Source organism: Lineus longissimus, chromosome 6, assembly GCF_910592395.1.
Source record: "Lineus longissimus chromosome 6, tnLinLong1.2, whole genome shotgun sequence".
NCBI classification, from domain to species: Eukaryota; Metazoa; Nemertea; class Pilidiophora; order Heteronemertea; family Lineidae; genus Lineus; species Lineus longissimus.
This window is the reverse complement of record NC_088313.1, coordinates 17,102,034-17,121,336: the sequence shown is the minus strand read 5'-3', so window position 1 is coordinate 17,121,336 and position 19,303 is coordinate 17,102,034. Positions and strand designations below refer to the sequence as shown.

Below are 19,303 nucleotides of genomic sequence, written 5' to 3'. Positions count from 1 at the left end.
ATTGGTTAGGATATTTTTTTCTTCAAGTCTGGATCAGTCTACGGAATCTTAATAATACATATCCGCTATAGCTGCATAAACGCTTTAGAGTCATGATGCGCCATAACTATCAAGATAATTTGGCTACATTATCCAGCTATACGTTATATGTCGAAACTTGCTATAACATAATATAATACCAGTAGCTATCTTTATCGACAAAATATCGGATTCGTTTCAATAGTAATCAAATGAAAATAAAACTACGCATCTAAGGATTGTAATGCGGCCACGCCCTTTCTATACTTGGCGCACTATGGCTGTGTTAAAGGGACATCATGACTAAGTCAGTTCCTTGGCTAGGGGAAAGTGTCCGTTAGAAAAACTAAGCGGCTTCACCAGCACGAGTCTGGGATCCACACCCACTTGTTTTGATGCTGATGCACCGTCACTGAAGGCCGGGGCCGACAGCCCTGGGCCGCTAGATCAATTTGGAACAAATTTATCAAGCGTTTATTATGTTTCTCCCCACACAAAGTTCACAATACACCAGTCGTGTATGATACAATAGACTGACTGAATAATCATTGAAATTAAGTTATTATATAAGTTACATTAGTTAACTATCAGGCTGTGTAGAGTTCGTTCTAATCTGCATAATGGACCACTAATTTGATCCACTACCTATTGCCTATCAGCCCCTAAAAAGACAATGTATCCAAGTAGTAAAATCGCACTAATGTTGCATCAAAGATATTTAAAAAGCGACCGCTACACCAAATATACATGTACATCACTTTATCAGTCAAGATTTATTTATTAAAGCTCATCCTTTGCAGTTTTTGGTTGATCAGTGGACTCAGCTTTCTCCCTTGTATGGCACTTCTCCTCCGCGGGACGCGTTATCAACGGGATCACCTCATCCCAAAAGCTCACGTATCTATTTCTGTAAAATGAGTTGATTCTGAGATCGAGTTGTTCATTCCGGATGTCGAACGCTATGAACTCCTCCTCTCCCATCTTGTACTGCGGCCACTGGCGAGGAACTGACATTGGTTCGTTCGGGCTCCTGAAAAAAGGATGGTCTGTTAAGAAAGTTATTCATATAATATGGCCAGTACCAGCACAGCAATACGACGGTACCAATGCTCACTGGTAGACTGAAGGATCAGAGTCTAGTTTCCAGTGAAAGAGAATTGTAACATAGCAGCATATATTAACATATAAAGTCATATACAAGTATATAGTAAAAGATTCAAGAAACTTACCCTGATTTAGCGAAGTTGGTCCAATATGCAATCATGGCATCAGACAGGTCGAGTTCTGCTTTCAAGATCTTGTCTTCATAGGCCAACATGCCAGGTCTACAGAAGATAAATCCAATTTCGTCAGCGTGGATTGCCCCATTTGCACAGGGCTCCTTCTCCAACAAAAGTCCCAAGCTGCCGACCGTCTCACTCGGCTCCGGGAGAAAACTATACTGGTAGGTTGATCCCCGGGGTCCAGCAGTCTCCGCTGCGTGGCGCTTAAGAACTTTGTTGGTACCGTCGTAAAACATCAGATCGCCAGCGAGTTCTAGGCATTCGATGGCTGGCATAAAGTCATTGGTATTGCCATTAACTGATGTGCTGTATAACCACCACACGGCATCAACAAGTTCTTGATCAATTTTACCCGGGAAGAATGCTGACAAGACTTCTTTAATCATATACTTGGGGACACCTGTATCGTACAAACTTTGATTTGTCTGAGCCTTGTATAATGGCGCAAACATTAAATTAATGAATGGTGAACCTTCGAACCTATTTGCTCCAATCATTAAATCACGCGACCTGAAAAAGGGTAGGTCTTGCATCCTCTCTTTAGGATCAGTAGCGGTAGGTGAAAAAGGAATGAACTCTCCGTCAACTCTCGGTCCTGCAGGGGTGCGTCCAGAAAGCTCCTCAGCATGGGAGAAGCCCATCAAGGCCTCGTACCCAAATGCTTCAGCCGGAAGTGACCGGAAGCAGGCAATGACCTCGCTTGAGTCCTGTCCACTACAGTTCAGTTTCTCCACCAGGATACCAAAATACCTTTTGGCTCTTTCTGGATCCGGGAATGCCCATCCGGAAAAGGCTGTTCCGCTCTCCGCGATTACTCTTTGAAACAAGCCCTCGTTGCTCGGTACTAACATTTGCCACGTCACCGAAGCGGACCCAGCAGACTCGCCGAATATCGTCACCCTATCCTTGTCACCCCCGAAAGCACCAATATTCTGCTGTACCCATTTGAAAGCCAATTGCTGATCCATCAGTCCATAGTTCCCACTTGCAACGTCATCAAATGTTGAAATGAATCCAAAAATTCCTAGACGATAGTTGACGGACACGACGATAACATCCCCGAATATAGCGAGTTTGGTGGCATTGTATTGCGCTCCGGCACCAAAAAGGAATGCACCTCCATGGATCCATATCATAACGGCCTTCGTTTCCTCTCCTCCCTCTGGCACCCAGATATTCAAGTTCAAACAGTCTTCGTTCACAGTCATCTCATTTATTTCTTCCTCAGTTTCGAAAGCCATCCCTGAGAAGTTCCTCAGCGTGGGCTCGTTCTGTAAACATGAATGTCCAATCTTTTCTGCACTGAATGGCTTCGTGAACGGGACCTTTGGGATAGGTGGCCTGAACCTGAGGTTGCCAACAGGCGCTTCAGCGAAAGGTATTCCAAAGAACTTCCTCACTATCTTTCCCTTCCACGTACTTTCAATGCCGATTATCTCCCCCACATCGGTCGTTACAGTCACACTCCGCGCGAAGCTGCATAATAGCGCTACAAGCGTGATGAAAATCAACACAACACACTGAATCCCCATTGCAAATGACTGATGGTTGCAACTGTTAAATCAGAGAAAAGGCAACGCTTCTGGCTGTCGTCTATACCCGTTGTACTTCTGCGTGTAGAAGAACACTGCCCCGTTTTTCGAACCGACTGAAAAAGGTCAACAGCCGCTTCGTTTTGCACTCAACCGTTCAATAAAGTTATAAATAGTATGCCTGAATACGATATCGTTTAGAGGTCACAACGACCAGCACGTCCGCGCTCCTAGTTGACACAATACGAAGCCTGAACAGCAGTTAAGCACAAGTCAACGAAAGTCACCCTAGATTTAGCAGAGATGACAATGACGTCGTGATGCCTTTTCGATTTCAAGCCCTCCGTCAATGTAATTTCCTTCAGGTATGGTCGACTCCTCTATGATGCCTCAGATGGGCTACCTAGTAGACTTACGTCATGTCTCAGTCTACGGGAGTTTCTACGCCATCGCAGACGTGGCATTCTGTCTAGGATATGCCATCGGACCGGCTTTGGGGGGTTCTATCGTCAAGCTTGTTGGCTTCAGGTGGTAAGAAATTAATGATGTAGACTCTCCTTCGGAGATACGTGTCTCCTGAAGGTTCGTTTAGAAGACACTCCAAGAGTCTTCAGAAAGACAAGAGTTAGCATAACATCATGCATGTACTCGAAAAGCTTCGGCTTCACTTGTGACCCCATCCATAATGTTCACAACAGGTGGGAATCGGCGCGACCAATACGTTGTGTTTTCCTCTGGATTTTTCAGATGGCAGTACTCTTATCAGAGTGGGCATATTTTCCTGATATTATCACTGGTGAATACTGACTAAGGAGAAGTTTAGTACTTGCTGCGGCGGAGAATGCTCCTATTCATCACCGCTGCCCTCTTCTTAATATCATCTTACATTTTTTTCCAGGATGTTATACGGGATAGCGATAGTCAATCTGATCTACGGTCCATTACTCTACTTTCTGAAGAGCCCTCCGTCAAGAGCTGAAAAGCAGGTAGGTAAAGGTCACTTGCGACCGTCTAAGGTCAAGTCACTTTCCTGACTTTGATAGAAAACTTTGTAGCTTACTAAGCAAACACGCTTAGGTGGTCATCGCCCTGCCACCGGGGTCGTCCACGCTAACATCAGTGACCACTAATATACAAGTGAGACATCCCTCCGAACGCTCATCACCTGACACATTCCAAAGGCATAAGCAGTGATCACCATTCTTGTTACGGCCCTGTCCTCTTCCTTAGCTCCACAGCTGAGCTCTTAGCGATTGCTACAACTTTTGAACTGTTTTAGGCTTTGATAATGAATGGGACGACACCCCCTGTCCAGTACGTGACCTACAACCAGAATCACGGCTCCCAATCGACAGAAAATCTGACCAGAACAGGCGAGGATTTGGGAATTGGTGAGGATGGATATTCCCCCGACGATGGTCCGTAGACGTAGTTTGCAAGTTTGCCCGGAACACGAAATAGGATAGAAGATATCAGAGTATAAAACATATGGACCCATTTGTAGAGACGGAAGGAAACCGATGTTATGTAAATATACCAACATGTTGTGGTGATGAATTTTTATCATCAGTATGTCCTTAATTTAGCTGTGATGTTGTCTTATAAGCCATCTAAGAGCTGAACTTTCATAGCACGATGTTCAACAGCTCGATGGCGTCAATATATAAAATTAGAGTAAGATTGGCAGGCTTGATTGCCATTGAGGAGGGAATTCGTGTTTAATAGGCTACATTATAAAGCCAGAAAAAGTGTTGATGTCGTCGTAATAAAAAAATAGTCGGAATCATAATGTGCAATAGAGATGTAAATGAACCTGTAAATAATTATAATAAGTGAAGAATGTCTTCTCCCTTTAAGTCAGGAAATCAAGAGATTTTCATATTGTAAGGTGTTCGGAATATTTATACAGGGACATTGTATGCAGACAATACTCTCATTGAATTCGAGTCTGAATTTTACCGAGAGGTACATTTTTCAATCAACATCTTCTGATTAACACATGCGCAGTGTAACCTTTTGTGATAAGTTTGCAGTAGTGTATTTTCCCAAGATAAATGACCGAGATGTCTTATTAGTACAAGAAGGGAGGGTTTGGGTTGGTGGGGTGGGGGTCAGTAACAACCTTAAACGATAGAATATTTGTTAAATGGTTATAAAGCACATGGGGTGATTACGAACGATGTTGTTCCCGATGTTAATGCAGAGAATATCGAAAGAATGATACACTTTGAAAACTGCCTGTTTGTAATATCATGGGACTTTGAAAACAATTACACAATACAAGTCGAGTTAATTATGGCATGCTTATCCGATGTAAACCCAGACCCGGATGCGAAAGTAATTTTGCACTGCCCTTCTCATAGATGGCTCAGTGTTGCTTTCTTGAGTCGCATGTACGATTTCTTAGCAGAAACTAGGCAACGGGTTTCTTAACCGAAATTTACCAACAAATAGATTTGGGTGTCCCAAAGTAAACAAAAGACTTTCAATTTTCAAAGTGTGTATTCTTTTTCGTTACACTCTCAAGTGCTCATACGTTCATACTATATTTTGATGATAGCAGAAACTTATTTAATAATTCTAGCATGATTTATTTCGATATTGCCCATGTCACAAGACAATGATAGTTCAGATGCTGGAAATTTGAAGAGCGCATTTTAGACACGTCTAAGACACCAGTATGACAATCAATTTGAAATAAAGTCCAGCCCAGCCTGAGCGAACAGTTGAGTAGTCTGGCCTCGCGGGAAAAGAATACTTAACGATTGGAGTTCGATTGGAGTTGACTCACTAATTAGAATGCAGTGATGACAACCACCCGTAAAGTTTTGCTAGCAAATTATCGACGTAAATTTTAATTCAGACTGTAAAGTTTAAGTATATTGTAAATAGAATAAAAGTGATGTAACTGATACTGGTAAGTAGCTGGAAGCAACTGGGTAGTGCAATTGTTTTGGGAGGTGTCATATCGTTGTATAATATCAATGCATATTGTCTTATTGTAATATAGGGATGTACATGTACATGCAAATGAAATATCTGTATAGCGTGCAGGCCGTGTATGATGTTATTAATGTGTAGAAAGATTATGAATATGAAGAATAAAGTTGGAAACAGCAACAAACGATTGGTTAGGATATTTTTTTCTTCAAGTCTGGATTAGTCTACGGAATCTTAATAATACATATCCGCTATAGCTGCATAAACGCTTTAGAGTCATGATGCGCCATAACTATCAAGATAATTTGGCTACATTATCCAGCTATACGTTATATGTCGAAACTTGCTATAACATAATTTAATACCAGTAGCTATCTTTATCGACAAAATATCGGATTCGTTTCAATAGTAATCAAATGAAAATAAAACTACGCATCTAAGGATTGTAATGCGGCCACGCCCTTTCTATACTTGGCGCACTATGGCTGTGTTAAAGGGACATCATGACTAAGTCAGTTCCTTGGCTAGGGGAAAGTGTCCGTTAGAAAAACTAAGCGGCTTCACCAGCACGAGTCTGGGATCCACACCCACTTGTTTTGATGCTGATGCACCGTCACTGAAGGCCGGGGCCGACAGCCCTGGGCCGCTAGATCAATTTGGAACAAATTTATCAAGCGTTTATTATGTTTCTCCCCACACAAAGTTCACAATACACCAGTCGTGTATGATACAAATGACTGACTGAATAAAATTAAGTTGAAATTTAGTTATTATATAAGTTACATTAGTTAACTATCAGGCTGTGTAGAGTTCGTTCTAATCTGCATAATGGACCACTAATTTGATCCACTACCTATTGCCTATCAGCCCCTAAAAAGACAATGTATCCAAGTAGTAAAATCGCACTAATGTTGCATCAAAGATATTTAAAAAGCGACCGCTACACCAAATATACATGTACATCACTTTATCAGTCAAGATTTATTTATTAAAGCTCATCCTTTGCAGTTTTTGGTTGATCAGTGGACTCAGCTTTCTCCCTTGTATGGCACTTCTCCTCCGCGGGACGCGTTATCAACGGGATCACCTCATCCCAAAAGCTCACGTATCTATTTCTGTAAAATGAGTTGATTCTGAGATCGAGTTGTTCATTCCGGATGTCGAACGCTATGAACTCCTCCTCTCCCATCTTGTACTGCGGCCACTGGCGAGGAACTGACATTGGCTCGTTCGGGTTCCTGAAAAAAGGATGGACTGTTAAGAAAGTTATTCATATAATATGGCCAGTACCAGCACAGCAATACGACGGTACCAATGCTCACTGGTAGACTGAAGGATCAGAGTCTAGTTTCCAGTGAAAGAGAATTGTAACATAGCAGCATATATTAACATATAAAGTCATATACAAGTATATAGTAAAAGATTCAAGAAACTTACCCTGATTTAGCGAAGTTGGTCCAATATGCAATCATGGCATCAGACAGGTCGAGTTCTGCTTTCAAGATCTTGTCTTCATTGGCCAACATGCCAGGTCTACAGAAGATGAATCCAATTTCGTCAGCGTGGATTGCCCCATTTGCACAGGGCTCCTTCTCCAACAAAAGTCCTAAGCTGCCGACCGTCTCACTCGGCTCCGGGAGAAAACTATACTGGTAGGTTGATCCCCGGGGTCCAGCAGTCTCCGCTGCGTGGCGCTTAAGAACTTTGTTGGTACCGTCGTAAAACATCAGATCGCCAGCGAGTTCTAGGCATTCGATGGCTGGCATAAAGTCATTGGTATTGCCATTAACTGATGTGCTGTATAACCACCACACGGCATCAACAAGTTCTTGATCAATTTTACCCCGGAAGAATGCTGACAAGACTTCTTTAATCATATACTTGGGGACACCTGTATCGTACAAACTTTGATTTGTCTGAGCCTTGTATAATGGCGCAAACATTAAATTAATGAATGGTGAACCTTCGAACCTATTTGCTCCAATCATTAAATCACGCGACCTGAAAAAGGGTAGGTCTTGCATCCTCTCTTTAGGATCAGTAGCGGTAGGTGAAAAAGGAATGAACTCTCCGTCAACTCTCGGTCCTGCAGGGGTGCGTCCAGAAAGCTCCTCAGCATGGGAGAAGCCCATCAAGGCCTCGTACCCAAATGCTTCAGCCGGAAGTGACCGGAAGCAGGCAATGACCTCGCTTGAGTCCTTTCCACTACAGTTCAGTTTCTCCACCAGGATACCAAAATACCTTTTGGCTCTTTCTGGATCCGGGAATGCCCATCCGGAAAAGGCTGTTCCGCTCTCTGCGATTACTCTTTGAAACAAGCCCTCGTTGCTTGGTACTAACATTTGCCACGTCACCGAAGCGGACCCAGCAGACTCGCCGAATATCGTCACCCTATCCTTGTCACCCCCGAAAGCACCAATATTCTGCTGTACCCATTTGAAAGCCAATTGCTGATCCATCAGTCCATAGTTCCCACTTGCAACGTCATCAAATGTTGAAATGAATCCAAAAATTCCTAGACGATAGTTGACGGACACGACGATAACATCCCCGAATATAACGAGTTTGGTGGCATTGTATTGCGCTCCGGCACCAAAAAGGAATGCACCTCCATGGATCCATATCATAACGGCCTTCGTTTCCTCTCCTCCCTCTGGCACCCAGATATTCAAGTTCAAACAGTCTTCGTTCACAGTCATCTCATTTATTTCTTCCTCAGTTTCGAAAGCCATCCCTGAGAAGTTCCTCAGCGTGGGCTCGTTCTGTAAACATGAATGTCCAATCTTTTCTGCACTGAATGGCTTCGTGAACGGGACCTTTGGGATAGGTGGCCTGAACCTGAGGTTGCCAACAGGCGCTTCAGCGAAAGGTATTCCAAAGAACTTCCTCACTATCTTTCCCTTCCACGTACTTTCAATGCCGATTATCTCCCCCACATCGGTCGTTACAGTCACACTCCGCGCGAAGCTGCATAATAGCGCTACAAGCGTGATGAAAATCAACACAACACACTGAATCCCCATTGCAAATGACTGATGGTTGCAACTGTTAAATCAGAGAAAAGGCAACGCTTCTGGCTGTCGTCTATACCCGTTGTACTTCTGCGTGTAGAAGAACACTGCCCCGTTTTTCGAACCGACTGAAAAAGGTCAACAGCCGCTTCGTTTTGCACTCAACCGTTCAATAAAGTTATAAATAGTATGCCTGAATACGATATCGTTTAGAGGTCACAACGACCAGCACGTCTGCGCTCCTAGTTGACACAATACGAAGCCTGAACAGCAGTTAAGCACAAGTCAACGAAAGTCACCCTAGATTTAGCAGAGATGACAATGACGTCGTGATGCCTTTTCGATTTCAAGCCCTCCGTCAATGTAATTTCCTTCAGGTATGGTCGACTCCTCTATGATGCCTCAGATGGGCTACCTAGTAGACTTACGTCATGTCTCAGTCTACGGGAGTTTCTACGCCATCGCAGACGTGGCATTCTGTCTAGGATATGCCATCGGACCGGCTTTGGGGGGTTCTATCGTCAAGCTTGTTGGCTTCAGGTGGTAAGAAATTAATGATGTAGACTCTTCTTCGGAGATACGTGTCTCCTGAAGGTTCGTTTAGAAGACACTCCAAGAGTCTTCAGAAAGACAAGAGTTAGCATAACATCATGCATGTACTCGAAAAGCTTCGGCTTCACTTGTGACCCCATCCATAATGTTCACAACAAGTGGGAATCGGCGCGACCAATACGTTGTGTTTTCCTCTGGATTTTTCAGATGGCAGTACTCTTATCAGAGTGGGCATATTTTCCTGATATTATCACTGGTGAATACTGACTAAGGAGAAGTTTAGTACTTGCTGCGGCGGAGAATACTCCTATTCATCACCGCTGCCCTCTTCTTAATATCATCTTACATTTTTTTCCAGGATGTTATACGGGATAGCGATAGTCAATCTGATCTACGGTCCATTACTCTACTTTCTGAAGAGCCCTCCGTCAAGAGCTGAAAAGCAGGTAGGTAAAGGTCACTTGCGACCGTCTAAGGTCAAGTCACTTTCCTGACTTTGATAGAAAACTTTGTAGCTTACTAAGCAAACACGCTTTGGTGGTCATCGCCCTGCCACCGGGGTCGTCCACGCTAACATCAGTGACCACTAATATACAAGTGAGACATCCCTCCGAACGCTCATCACCTGACACATTCCAAAGGCATAAGCAGTGATCACCATTCTTGTTACGGCCCTGTCCTCTTCCTTAGCTCCACAGCTGAGCTCTTAGCGATTGCTACAACTTTTGAACTGTTTTAGGCTTTGATAATGAATGGGACGACACCCCCTGTCCAGTACGTGACCTACAACCAGAATCACGGCTCCCAATCGACAGAAAATCTGACCAGAACAGGCGAGGATTTGGGAATTGGTGAGGATGGATATTCCCCCGACGATGGTCCGTAGACGTAGTTTGCAAGTTTGCCCGGAACACGAAATAGGATAGAAGATATCAGAGTATAAAACATATGGACCCATATGTAGAGACGGAAGGAAACCCATGTTATGTAAATATACCAACATGTTGTGGTGATGAATTTTTATCATCAGTATGTCCTTAATTTAGCTGTGATGTTGTCTTATAAGCCATCTAAGAGCTGAACTTTCATAGCACGATGTTCAACAGCTCGATGGCGTCAATATATAAAATTAGAGTAAGATTGGCAGGCTTGATTGCCATTGAGGAGGGAATTCATGTTTAATAGGCTACATTATAAAGCCAGAAAAAGTGTTGATGTCGTCGTAATAAAAAAATAGTCGGAATCATAATGTGCAATAGAGATGTAAATGAACCTGTAAATAATTATAATAAGTGAAGAATGTCTTCTCCCTTTAAGTCAGGAAATCAAGAGATTTTCATATTGTAAGGTGTTCGGAATATTTATACAGGGACATTGTATGCAAACAATACTCTCATTGAATTCGAGTCTGCATTTTACAGAGAGGTACATTTTTCAATAAACATCTTCTGATTAACGCATGCGCAGTGTATCCTTTTGTGATAAGTTTGCAGTAGTGTATTTTCCCAAGATAAATGACCGAGGTGTCTATTAGTACAAGAAGGGAGGGTTTGGGAATGGTTGGTGGGGTGGGGGTCAATAACAACCTTTAACGATAGAATATTTGTTAAATGGTTATAAAGCACATGGGGTGATTATGAACGATGTTGTTCCCGATGTTAATGCAGAGAATATCGAAAGAATGATACACTTTGAAAACTGGCTGTTTGTAATATCATGGGACTTTGAAAAACAATTACACAATACAGGTCGAGTTAATTATGGCGTGCTTATCCGATGTAAACCCAGACCCGGATGCGAAAGTAATTTTGCACTGCCCTTCTCATAGATGGCTCAGTGTTGCTTTCTTGAGTCGCATGTACGATTTCTTAGCAGAAACTAGGCAACGGGTTTCTTAACCGAAATTTACCAACAAATAGATTTGGGTGTCCCAAAGTAAACAAAAGACTTTCAATTTTCAAAGTGTGTATTCTTTTTCGTTACACTCTCAAGTGCTCATACGTTCATACTATATTTTGATGATAGCAGAAACTTATTTAATAATTCTAGCATGATTTATTTCGATATTGCCCATGTCACAAGACAATGATAGTTCAGATGCTGGAAATTTGAAGAGCGCATTTTAGACACGTCTAAGACAGCAGTATGACAATCAATTTGAAATAAAGTCCAGCCCAGCCTGAGCGAACAGTTGAGTAGTCTGGCCTCGCGGGAAAAGAATACTTAACGATTGGAGTTCGATTGGAGTTAACTCACTAATTAGAATGCAGTGATGACAACCACCCGTAAAGTTTTGCTAGCAAATTATCGACGTAAATTTTAATTCAGACTGTAAAGTTTAAGTACATGTATATTGTAAATAGAATAAAAGTGATGTAACTGATACTGGTAAGTAGCTGGAAGCAACTGGGTAGTGCAATTGTTTTGGGAGGTGTCATATCGTTGTATAATATCAATGCATATTGTCTTATTGTAATATAGGGATGTACATGTACATGCAAATGAAATATCTGTATAGCGTGCAGGCCGTGTATGATGTTATTAATGTGTAGAAAGATTATGAATATGAAGAATAAAGTTGGAAACAGCAACAAACGATTGGTTAGGATATTTTTTTCTTCAAGTCTGGATCAGTCTACGGAATCTTAATAATACATATCCGCTATAGCTGCATAAACGCTTTAGAGTCATGATGCGCCATAACTATCAAGATAATTTGGCTACATTATCCAGCTATACGTTATATGTCGAAACTTGCTATAACATAATATAATACCAGTAGCTATCTTTATCGACAAAATATCGGATTCGTTTCAATAGTAATCAAATGAAAATAAAACTACGCATCTAAGGATTGTAATGCGGCCACGCCCTTTCTATACTTGGCGCACTATGGCTGTGTTAAAGGGACATCATGACTAAGTCAGTTCCTTGGCTAGGGGAAAGTGTCCGTTAGAAAAACTAAGCGGCTTCACCAGCACGAGTCTGGGATCCACACCCACTTGTTTTGATGCTGATGCACCGTCACTGAAGGCCGGGGCCGACAGCCCTGGGCCGCTAGATCAATTTGGAACAAATTTATCAAGCGTTTATTATGTTTCTCCCCACACAAAGTTCACAATACACCAGTCGTGTATGATACAAATGACTGACTGAATAATCATTGAAATTAAGTTATTATATAAGTTACATTAGTTAACTATCAGGCTGTGTAGAGTTCGTTCTAATATCCATAATGGACCACTAATTTGATCCACTACCTATTGCCTATCAGCCCCTAAAAAGACAATGTATCCAAGTAGTAAAATCGCACTAATGTTGCATCAAAGATATTTAAAAAGCGACCGCTACACCAAATATACATGTACATCACTTTATCAGTCAAGACTTATTTATTAAAGCTCATCCTTTGCAGTTTTTGGTTGATCAGTGGACTCAGCTTTCTCCCTTGTATGGCACTTCTCCTCCGCGGGACGTGTTATCAACGAGATCACCTCATCCCAAAAGCTCACGTATCTATTTCTGTAAAATGAGTTGATTCTGAGATCGAGTTGTTCATTCTGGATGTCGAACTCTATGAACTCCTCCTCTCCCATCTTGTACTGCGGCCACTGGCGAGGACCTGACATTGGCTCGTTCGGGTTCCTGAAAAAAGGATGGTCTGTTAAGAAAGTTATTCATATAATATGGCCAGTACCAGCACAGCAATACGACGCTACCAATGCTCACTGGTAGACTGAAGGATCAGAGTCTAGTTTCCAGTGAAAGAAAATTGTAACATAGCAGCATATATTAACATATAAAGTCATAGACAAGTATATAGTAAAAGATTCAAGAAACTTACCCTGATTTAGCGAAGTTGGTCCAATATGCTATCATGGCATCAGACAGGTCGAGCTCTGCTTTCAAGATCTTGTCTTCATTGGCCAACATGCCAGGTCTACAGAAGATGAATCCAATTTCGTCAGCGTGGATTGCCCCATTTGCACAGGGCTCCTTCTCCAACAAAAGTCCCAAGCTGCCGACCGTCTCACTCGGCTCCGGGAGAAAACTATACTGGTAGGTTGATCCCCGGGGTCCAGCAGTCTCCGCTGCGTGGCGCTTAAGAACTTTGTTGGTACCGTCGTAAAACATCAGATCGCCAGCGAGTTCTAGGCATTCGATGGCTGGCATAAAGTCATTGGTATTGCCATTAACTGATGTGCTGTATAACCACCACACGGCATCAACAAGTTTTTGATCAATTTTACCCGGAAAGAATGCTGACAAGACTTCTTTAATCATATACTTGGGGACACCTGTATCGTACAAACTTTGATTTGTCTGAGCCTGGTATAATGGCGCAAACATTAAATTAATGAATGGTGAACCTTCGAACCTATTTGCTCCAATCATTAAATCACGCGACCTGAAAAAGGGTAGGTCTTGCATCCTCTCTTTAAGATCAGTAGCGGTAGGTGAAAAAGGAATGAACTGTCCGTCAACTCTCGGTCCTGCAGGGGTGCGTCCAGCAAGCTCCTCAGCATGGGGGAAGCCCATCAAGGCCTCGTACCCAAATGCTTCAGCCGGAAGTGACCGGAAGCAGGCAATGACCTCGCTTGAGTCCTTTCCACTACAGTTCAGTTTCTCCACCAGGATACCAAAATACCTTTTGGCTGTTTCTGGATCCGGGAATGCCCATTCGGAAAAGGCTGTTCCACTCTCCGCGATTACTCTTTGAAACAAGCCCTCGTTGCTTGGTACTAACATTTGCCACGTCACCGAAGCGGACCCAGCAGACTCGCCGAATATCGTCACCCTATCCTTGTCACCCCCGAAAGCACCAATATTCTGCTGTACCCATTTGAAAGCCAATTGCTGATCCATCAGTCCATAGTTCCCACTTGCAACGTCATCAAATGTTGAAATGAATCCAAAAATTCCTAGACGATAGTTGACGGACACGACGATAACATCCCCGAATATAGCGAGTTTTGTGGCATTGTATTGCGCTCCGGCACCAAAAAGGAATGAACCTCCATGGATCCATATCATAACGGCCTTCGTTTCCTCTCCTCCCTCTGGCACCCAGATATTTAAGTTCAAACAGTCTTCGTTCACAGTCATCTCATTTGTTTCTTCCTCAGTTTCGAAAGCCATCCCTGAGAAGTTCTTCAACATTTGCTCGTTCTGTAAACATGAATGTCCAATCTTTTCTGCACTGAATGGCTTCGTGAACGGGACCTTTGGGATAGGTGGCCTGAACCGGAGGTCGCCAACAGGCGCCTCAGCGAAAGGTATTCCAAAGAATTTCCTCACTATCTTTCCCTTCCACGTACTTTCTGTGCCGATTATCTCCCCCACATCGGTCGTTACAGTCACACTCCGCGCGAAGCTGCAGAACAGCGCTACAAGCGTGATGAAAATCAAAACAACACACTGAATCCCCATTGCAAATGACTGATGGTTGCAACTGTTAAATCAGAGAAAAGGCAACGCTTCTGGCTGTCGTCTATACCGGTTGTACTTCTGTGTGTAGAAGAACACTGCCCCGTTTTTCGAACCGACTGAAATAGCTTCCAAGCTACACCGAGGTCAGTCGATAGAATATGAACGATAGAATACTACGAATATCCGTATGCTATCGCAGAATGAATCAGTGATTTTCAGGTCAACAGCCGCTTCGTTTTGCACTCAACCGTTCAATAAAATTATAAATAGTATGCCTGAATACGATATCGTTTAGAGGTCACAACGACAAGCACGTCTGCGCTCCTAGTTGATACAATACGAAGCCTGAACAGCAGTTGAGCACAAGTCAACAAAAGTCACCCTAGATATAGCAGAGATGTACGGTGGCCCATAGAGGACATGCGTTTATTTTCAATATATTAGAATACTTTTCTTTTTACAATGCGTTTTTTTTCTCTCGAATTACAACCGCCGTCGGATTTATTTCTCACCGCCGAAAAAATAATTCCCACCGCCGGGTTGAAAATAATAATCCCCACCACCGCCAAGGAAAATAATATCCACCGCGGTGGAAATTAATATCCACCGCGGTGGATATTATTTTCCTTGGCGGTGGTGGGAATTATTATTTTTAACCCGGCGGTGGGAATTATTTTTTCGGCGGTGAGAAATAAATCCGACGGCGGTTGTAATTCGAGAGAAAAAAAACGCATTGTAAAAAGAAAAATATTCTAATATATTGAAAATAAACGCATGTCCTCTATGGGCCACCGTAGAGATGACAATGGCGTCGTGATGCCTTTTCGATTTCAAGCCCTCCGTCAAGAGCTGAAAAGTAGATAGGTCAAGGTCACTTGCGACCGTCTAAGATCAAGTCGCTTTCCTGGTCGAGGTAGCTATTGATTAAACGTGGCCTCAATTAAATCCACATCAGAACTATATTTTAAGTTTATGGAATAAAGTAAAATACGTTTTGTCAAACGAGGTCAGAGGACAATGTCATCATTAAAATAACGGACAGGGTGTGTATTACTGAATCATATATTGTTGACATATATTGTGTATTACTGAATCATATATTGTTGACAGCTTGGCCTTGATATATCGTTACGATGGCCTTTGTGTTGTGTTAGTCATCCAAAATAAAATAAGAACCATACAAATTAACGGTTCTGGAGAAATTTGGTGCAAATCTATCAAGCATTTATTATGTTTCTCCCAAGACAAAGTTTACAATACATGAGTCGTGTACGATAAAAATGACTCTCAGAATAATCAATCAAATTGATTCATGTATATTACTTACATTCGTTGACTATCAGGCTGTGTTAAGTTCGTTATAATCTGCATAATGGACTACTAATTTGACCAACTAGCTCTTGCATAAAAGCCTCTTTAAAAAGACATTGTTTCCAAGTAGTAAAATCGCACTAATATTGCATTCAAAATATCATAAAAGCGGCCGCTACACTAAAAATACATTTATATAAAGCTCATCCTTTCCAGTTTTTGGTTGATCAGGGGACTCAGCTTTCTCCCTTGTATGGCACTTCTCCTCCGCGGGACGTGTTATCAACGGGATCACGTCATTCCAATAGCTCACGTATCTATTTCTGTAAAATGAGTTGGTTCTAAGATCGAGTTGTTCATTCTGGATGTCGAACTCTATGAACTCCTCCTCTCCCATCTTGTACTGCGGCCACTGGCGAGGAACTGACATTGGCTCGTTCGGGTTCCTGAAAAAAGGATGGTCTGTTAAGAAAGTTATTCATATAATATGGCCAGTACCAGCACAGCAATACGACGGTACCAATGCTCACTGGTAGACTGAAGGATCATAGTCTAGTTTCCAGTGAAAGAAAATTGTAACAAAGCAGCATAGATTTACATAAAATCTGATTGTTTTAACATTAAAAGATATTAAAAGATTCAAGAAACTTACCCTGATTTAGCGAAGTTGGTCCAATATGCAATCATGGCATCAGACAGGTCGAGCTCTGCTTTCAAGATCTTGTCTTCATTGGCCAATATGCTAGGTCTACAGAAGATGAAGCCAAGTTCGTCAGCGTGGATCGCCGCATTTGCACAAGGCTCCTTCTCGAACACAAGTCCCATGGTGCCGAAAGTCTCACTCGGCTCCGGGAGAAAACTATACTGGTAGGTTGATCCCCGGGGTCCAGCAGTCTCCGCTGCGTGGCGCTTAAGAAACTTGTCGATACCGTCGTAAAACATCAGATCGCCAGCGAGTTCTAGGAATTCGATGGCTGGCATAAAGTCATTGGTATTGCCATTAACTGATGTGCTGTATAACCACCACACGGCATCAACAAGCCCTTGATCATTTTTACCCGGGAAGAATGCCGACAAGACTCCTTTAATCATATTCTTGGGGACACCTGTATCGTACATACTTTGATTTGTCCGAGCCTTGTATAATGGTGCAAACACTGAATTAACGTATGGTGAACCTTCGAACCGATTCGCTCCAATCATTAAATCACGTGACCTGAAAAAGGGTAGGTCCTGCATCTTTTCCTTAGGATCAGTAGCGGTAGGTGAAAAAGGAATAAACTCTCCGTCAGCTCTCGGTCCTGCAGGGGTGCGTCCAGCAAGCTCTTCAGCATGGGGGTAGCCAATCGAGGTCCCGTACCCAAATGCTTCAGCCGGAAGTGACCGGAAGCAGGCGATGACCTCGCCTGAGTCCTTTCCACTGCAGTTCAGTTTCTCCACCAGGATGCCAAAATACCTTTTGGCTGTTTCTGGATCCGGGAATGCCCATTCGGAAAAGGCTGTTCCGCTCTCCGCGATTACTCTTTGAAACAAGCCCTCGTTGCTTGGTACTAACATTTGCCACGTCACCGAAGCGGACCCAGCAGACTCGCCGAATATCGTCACCCTATCCTTGTCACCCCCGAAAGCACCAATATTCTGCTGTACCCATTTGAAAGCCAATTGCTGATCCATCAGTCCATAGTTCCCACTTGCAATGTCATCAAATGTTGAAAAGAATCCTAAAATTCCTAGACGATAGTTGACGGACACGACGATAACATCCCCGAATATGGCGAGTTTGGTGGCATTGTATTGCGCTCCGGCACCAAAAACGAATGCACCTCCATGGATCCATATCATAACGGCCTTCGTTTCCTCTCCTCCCTCTGGCACCCAGATATTCAAATTCAAACAGTCTTCGTTCACAGTCATCTCATTTATTTCTTCCTCAGTTTCGAAAGCCATCCCTGAGAAGTTCCTCAGCGTGTGCTCGTTCTGTAAACATGAATGTCCAATCTTTTCTGCACTGAATGGCTTCGTGAACGGGACCTTTGGGATAGGTGGCCTGAACCTGAGGTTGCCTACAGGCGCCTCAGCGAAAGGTATTCCAAAGAACTTCTTCACTATCTTTCCCTTCCAAGTACTTTCTATGCCGATTATCTCCCCCACATCGGTCGTTACAGTCACACTCCGCGCGAAGCTGCAGAATAGCGCTAGAAGCGTGATGAAAATCAAAACAACACACTGAATCCTCATTGCGAATGGCTGATGGTTGCAACTGTTGAATCAGAAGAAAGGCAGTGCTTTTGGCTGTCGGCTTTGCAGGTAGTACATCTGCGTGTAGATGAACACTGAGCGACTGAGATAGCTTCCAAGACAATTGTCCAAGCACACCCAGGTCAGTCGATAGAATATTATGAACGGCCGTACACTATTTGAATTTGTGAACAGACGCTTCGATGTGCACTCAACAGTTCAATAAAATTTGAAATAGTGTGCCTGAATATGACCCCTAAGATACGACAAAGTGTAGTCCCGGAGTGTAGTGTTCACAACGATAAGCCTGCCTAAGAAAAATATTGCGAATCAGAGCAGAGAAAGCAGGTCGAACAAACACTTGATTTCGCATTTATTGAGCCATTTACGTCAGACTGATACCTGATTTATTGCCCAAAAAATGTTTTTTATAGGATGTCGGAAAGCTTTGCTGTGCGACACCATAGCCAGGAATGTGACGAAGACAAACAATTTAATCAGCTGGTGATGAAAATAGCACGTGACCAGCTTCTGAACTCATGCCGTAGGCCGGTGTGATAAAATTTGAATACATTCGATAGCTAAAATCATCGAATATAGAGTGACCTAACTCTCAACTAATTAGGTCACTCTATATTCGATGATTGATAAAGAAATCATTAAATGACCTTACAGACGATCTCACAATATTTTCGTTTATTCGCCGGGCCTTGCTCTGATTTCTATCACATCGTAAAGTAAACATCTTCATAGTGTTACGCTTGGATGGGGACAAGGATGCCATGTCTTTTACGGACAATACCCGACAGACACACCATTTATAACTGTTGCCTGGACTAAATGCAGGCCTAAATCGTCCCATTAAGAGCCAAGATGATACAGACCTGCGGAAGAAAGAATACGTTGTGGAGAATCTCTCTTATTGACCCCTGTTCGTCTAATTACAAATCGCACATCCATGCCACACTAGATTTCGACAAGAATTATT

General features: G+C 42.8%; 4 protein-coding genes across 4 annotated transcripts in view; 2 read left to right on the top strand and 2 right to left on the bottom strand.

Moving 5' to 3' along the window:
• The window catches only part of LOC135488941 (sodium- and chloride-dependent glycine transporter 1-like), a 234,830-nt gene that overhangs the window by 41,293 nt on the left and 174,234 nt on the right, over window positions 1-19,303 (bottom strand). The gene's annotated exons all lie outside the window — the stretch shown is intronic.
• On the bottom strand, window positions 2-18,581 carry LOC135490017 (uncharacterized). The gene is made up of 8 exons (XM_064775662.1): window positions 16,730-18,581; window positions 16,254-16,523; window positions 13,181-14,788; window positions 12,739-12,981; window positions 7,211-8,824; window positions 6,769-7,011; window positions 1,248-2,861; window positions 2-1,048 (listed from the first exon to the last, which is right to left on the bottom strand). Exons 1-8 carry the CDS (start codon window positions 18,313-18,315, stop codon window positions 799-801), a joined length of 7,428 nt encoding a protein of 2,475 aa, XP_064631732.1. The 5' UTR covers window positions 18,316-18,581; the 3' UTR covers window positions 2-798.
• Window positions 3,075-5,711, top strand: LOC135488945 (synaptic vesicular amine transporter-like). Its single transcript, XM_064773940.1, has 3 exons — window positions 3,075-3,364; window positions 3,732-3,819; window positions 4,113-5,711. Exons 1-3 carry the CDS (start codon window positions 3,201-3,203, stop codon window positions 4,257-4,259), a joined length of 399 nt encoding a protein of 132 aa, XP_064630010.1. The 5' UTR covers window positions 3,075-3,200; the 3' UTR covers window positions 4,260-5,711.
• On the top strand, window positions 9,038-10,281 carry LOC135488946 (synaptic vesicular amine transporter-like). The gene is made up of 3 exons (XM_064773941.1): window positions 9,038-9,327; window positions 9,695-9,782; window positions 10,076-10,281. Exons 1-3 carry the CDS (start codon window positions 9,164-9,166, stop codon window positions 10,220-10,222), a joined length of 399 nt encoding a protein of 132 aa, XP_064630011.1. The 5' UTR covers window positions 9,038-9,163; the 3' UTR covers window positions 10,223-10,281.

Bases quoted from the DNA above. Each gene is read 5' to 3' on its own strand.
- LOC135488945 (XM_064773940.1), top strand. From the start codon at position 3,201: ATGGTCGACTCCTCTATGATGCCTCAGATGGGCTACCTAGTAGACTTA. The intron at 3,365-3,731 runs GTAAGAAATTAA...ATTTTTTTCCAG, and splicing joins AAGCTTGTTGGCTTCAGGTG to GATGTTATACGGGATAGCGA. The intron at 3,820-4,112 runs GTAGGTAAAGGT...GAACTGTTTTAG, and splicing joins CGTCAAGAGCTGAAAAGCAG to GCTTTGATAATGAATGGGAC.
- LOC135488946 (XM_064773941.1), top strand. From the start codon at position 9,164: ATGGTCGACTCCTCTATGATGCCTCAGATGGGCTACCTAGTAGACTTA. The intron at 9,328-9,694 runs GTAAGAAATTAA...ATTTTTTTCCAG, and splicing joins AAGCTTGTTGGCTTCAGGTG to GATGTTATACGGGATAGCGA. The intron at 9,783-10,075 runs GTAGGTAAAGGT...GAACTGTTTTAG, and splicing joins CGTCAAGAGCTGAAAAGCAG to GCTTTGATAATGAATGGGAC.
- LOC135490017 (XM_064775662.1), bottom strand. From the start codon at position 18,315: ATGAGGATTCAGTGTGTTGTTTTGATTTTCATCACGCTTCTAGCGCTA. The intron at 12,982-13,180 runs GTAAGTTTCTTG...TCCTTTTTTCAG, and splicing joins ACCAACTTCGCTAAATCAGG to GAACCCGAACGAGCCAATGT. The intron at 8,825-12,738 runs GCTTTAATAAAT...TTTTCTCTGATT, and splicing joins CCAAAAACTGCAAAGGATGA to TAACAGTTGCAACCATCAGT.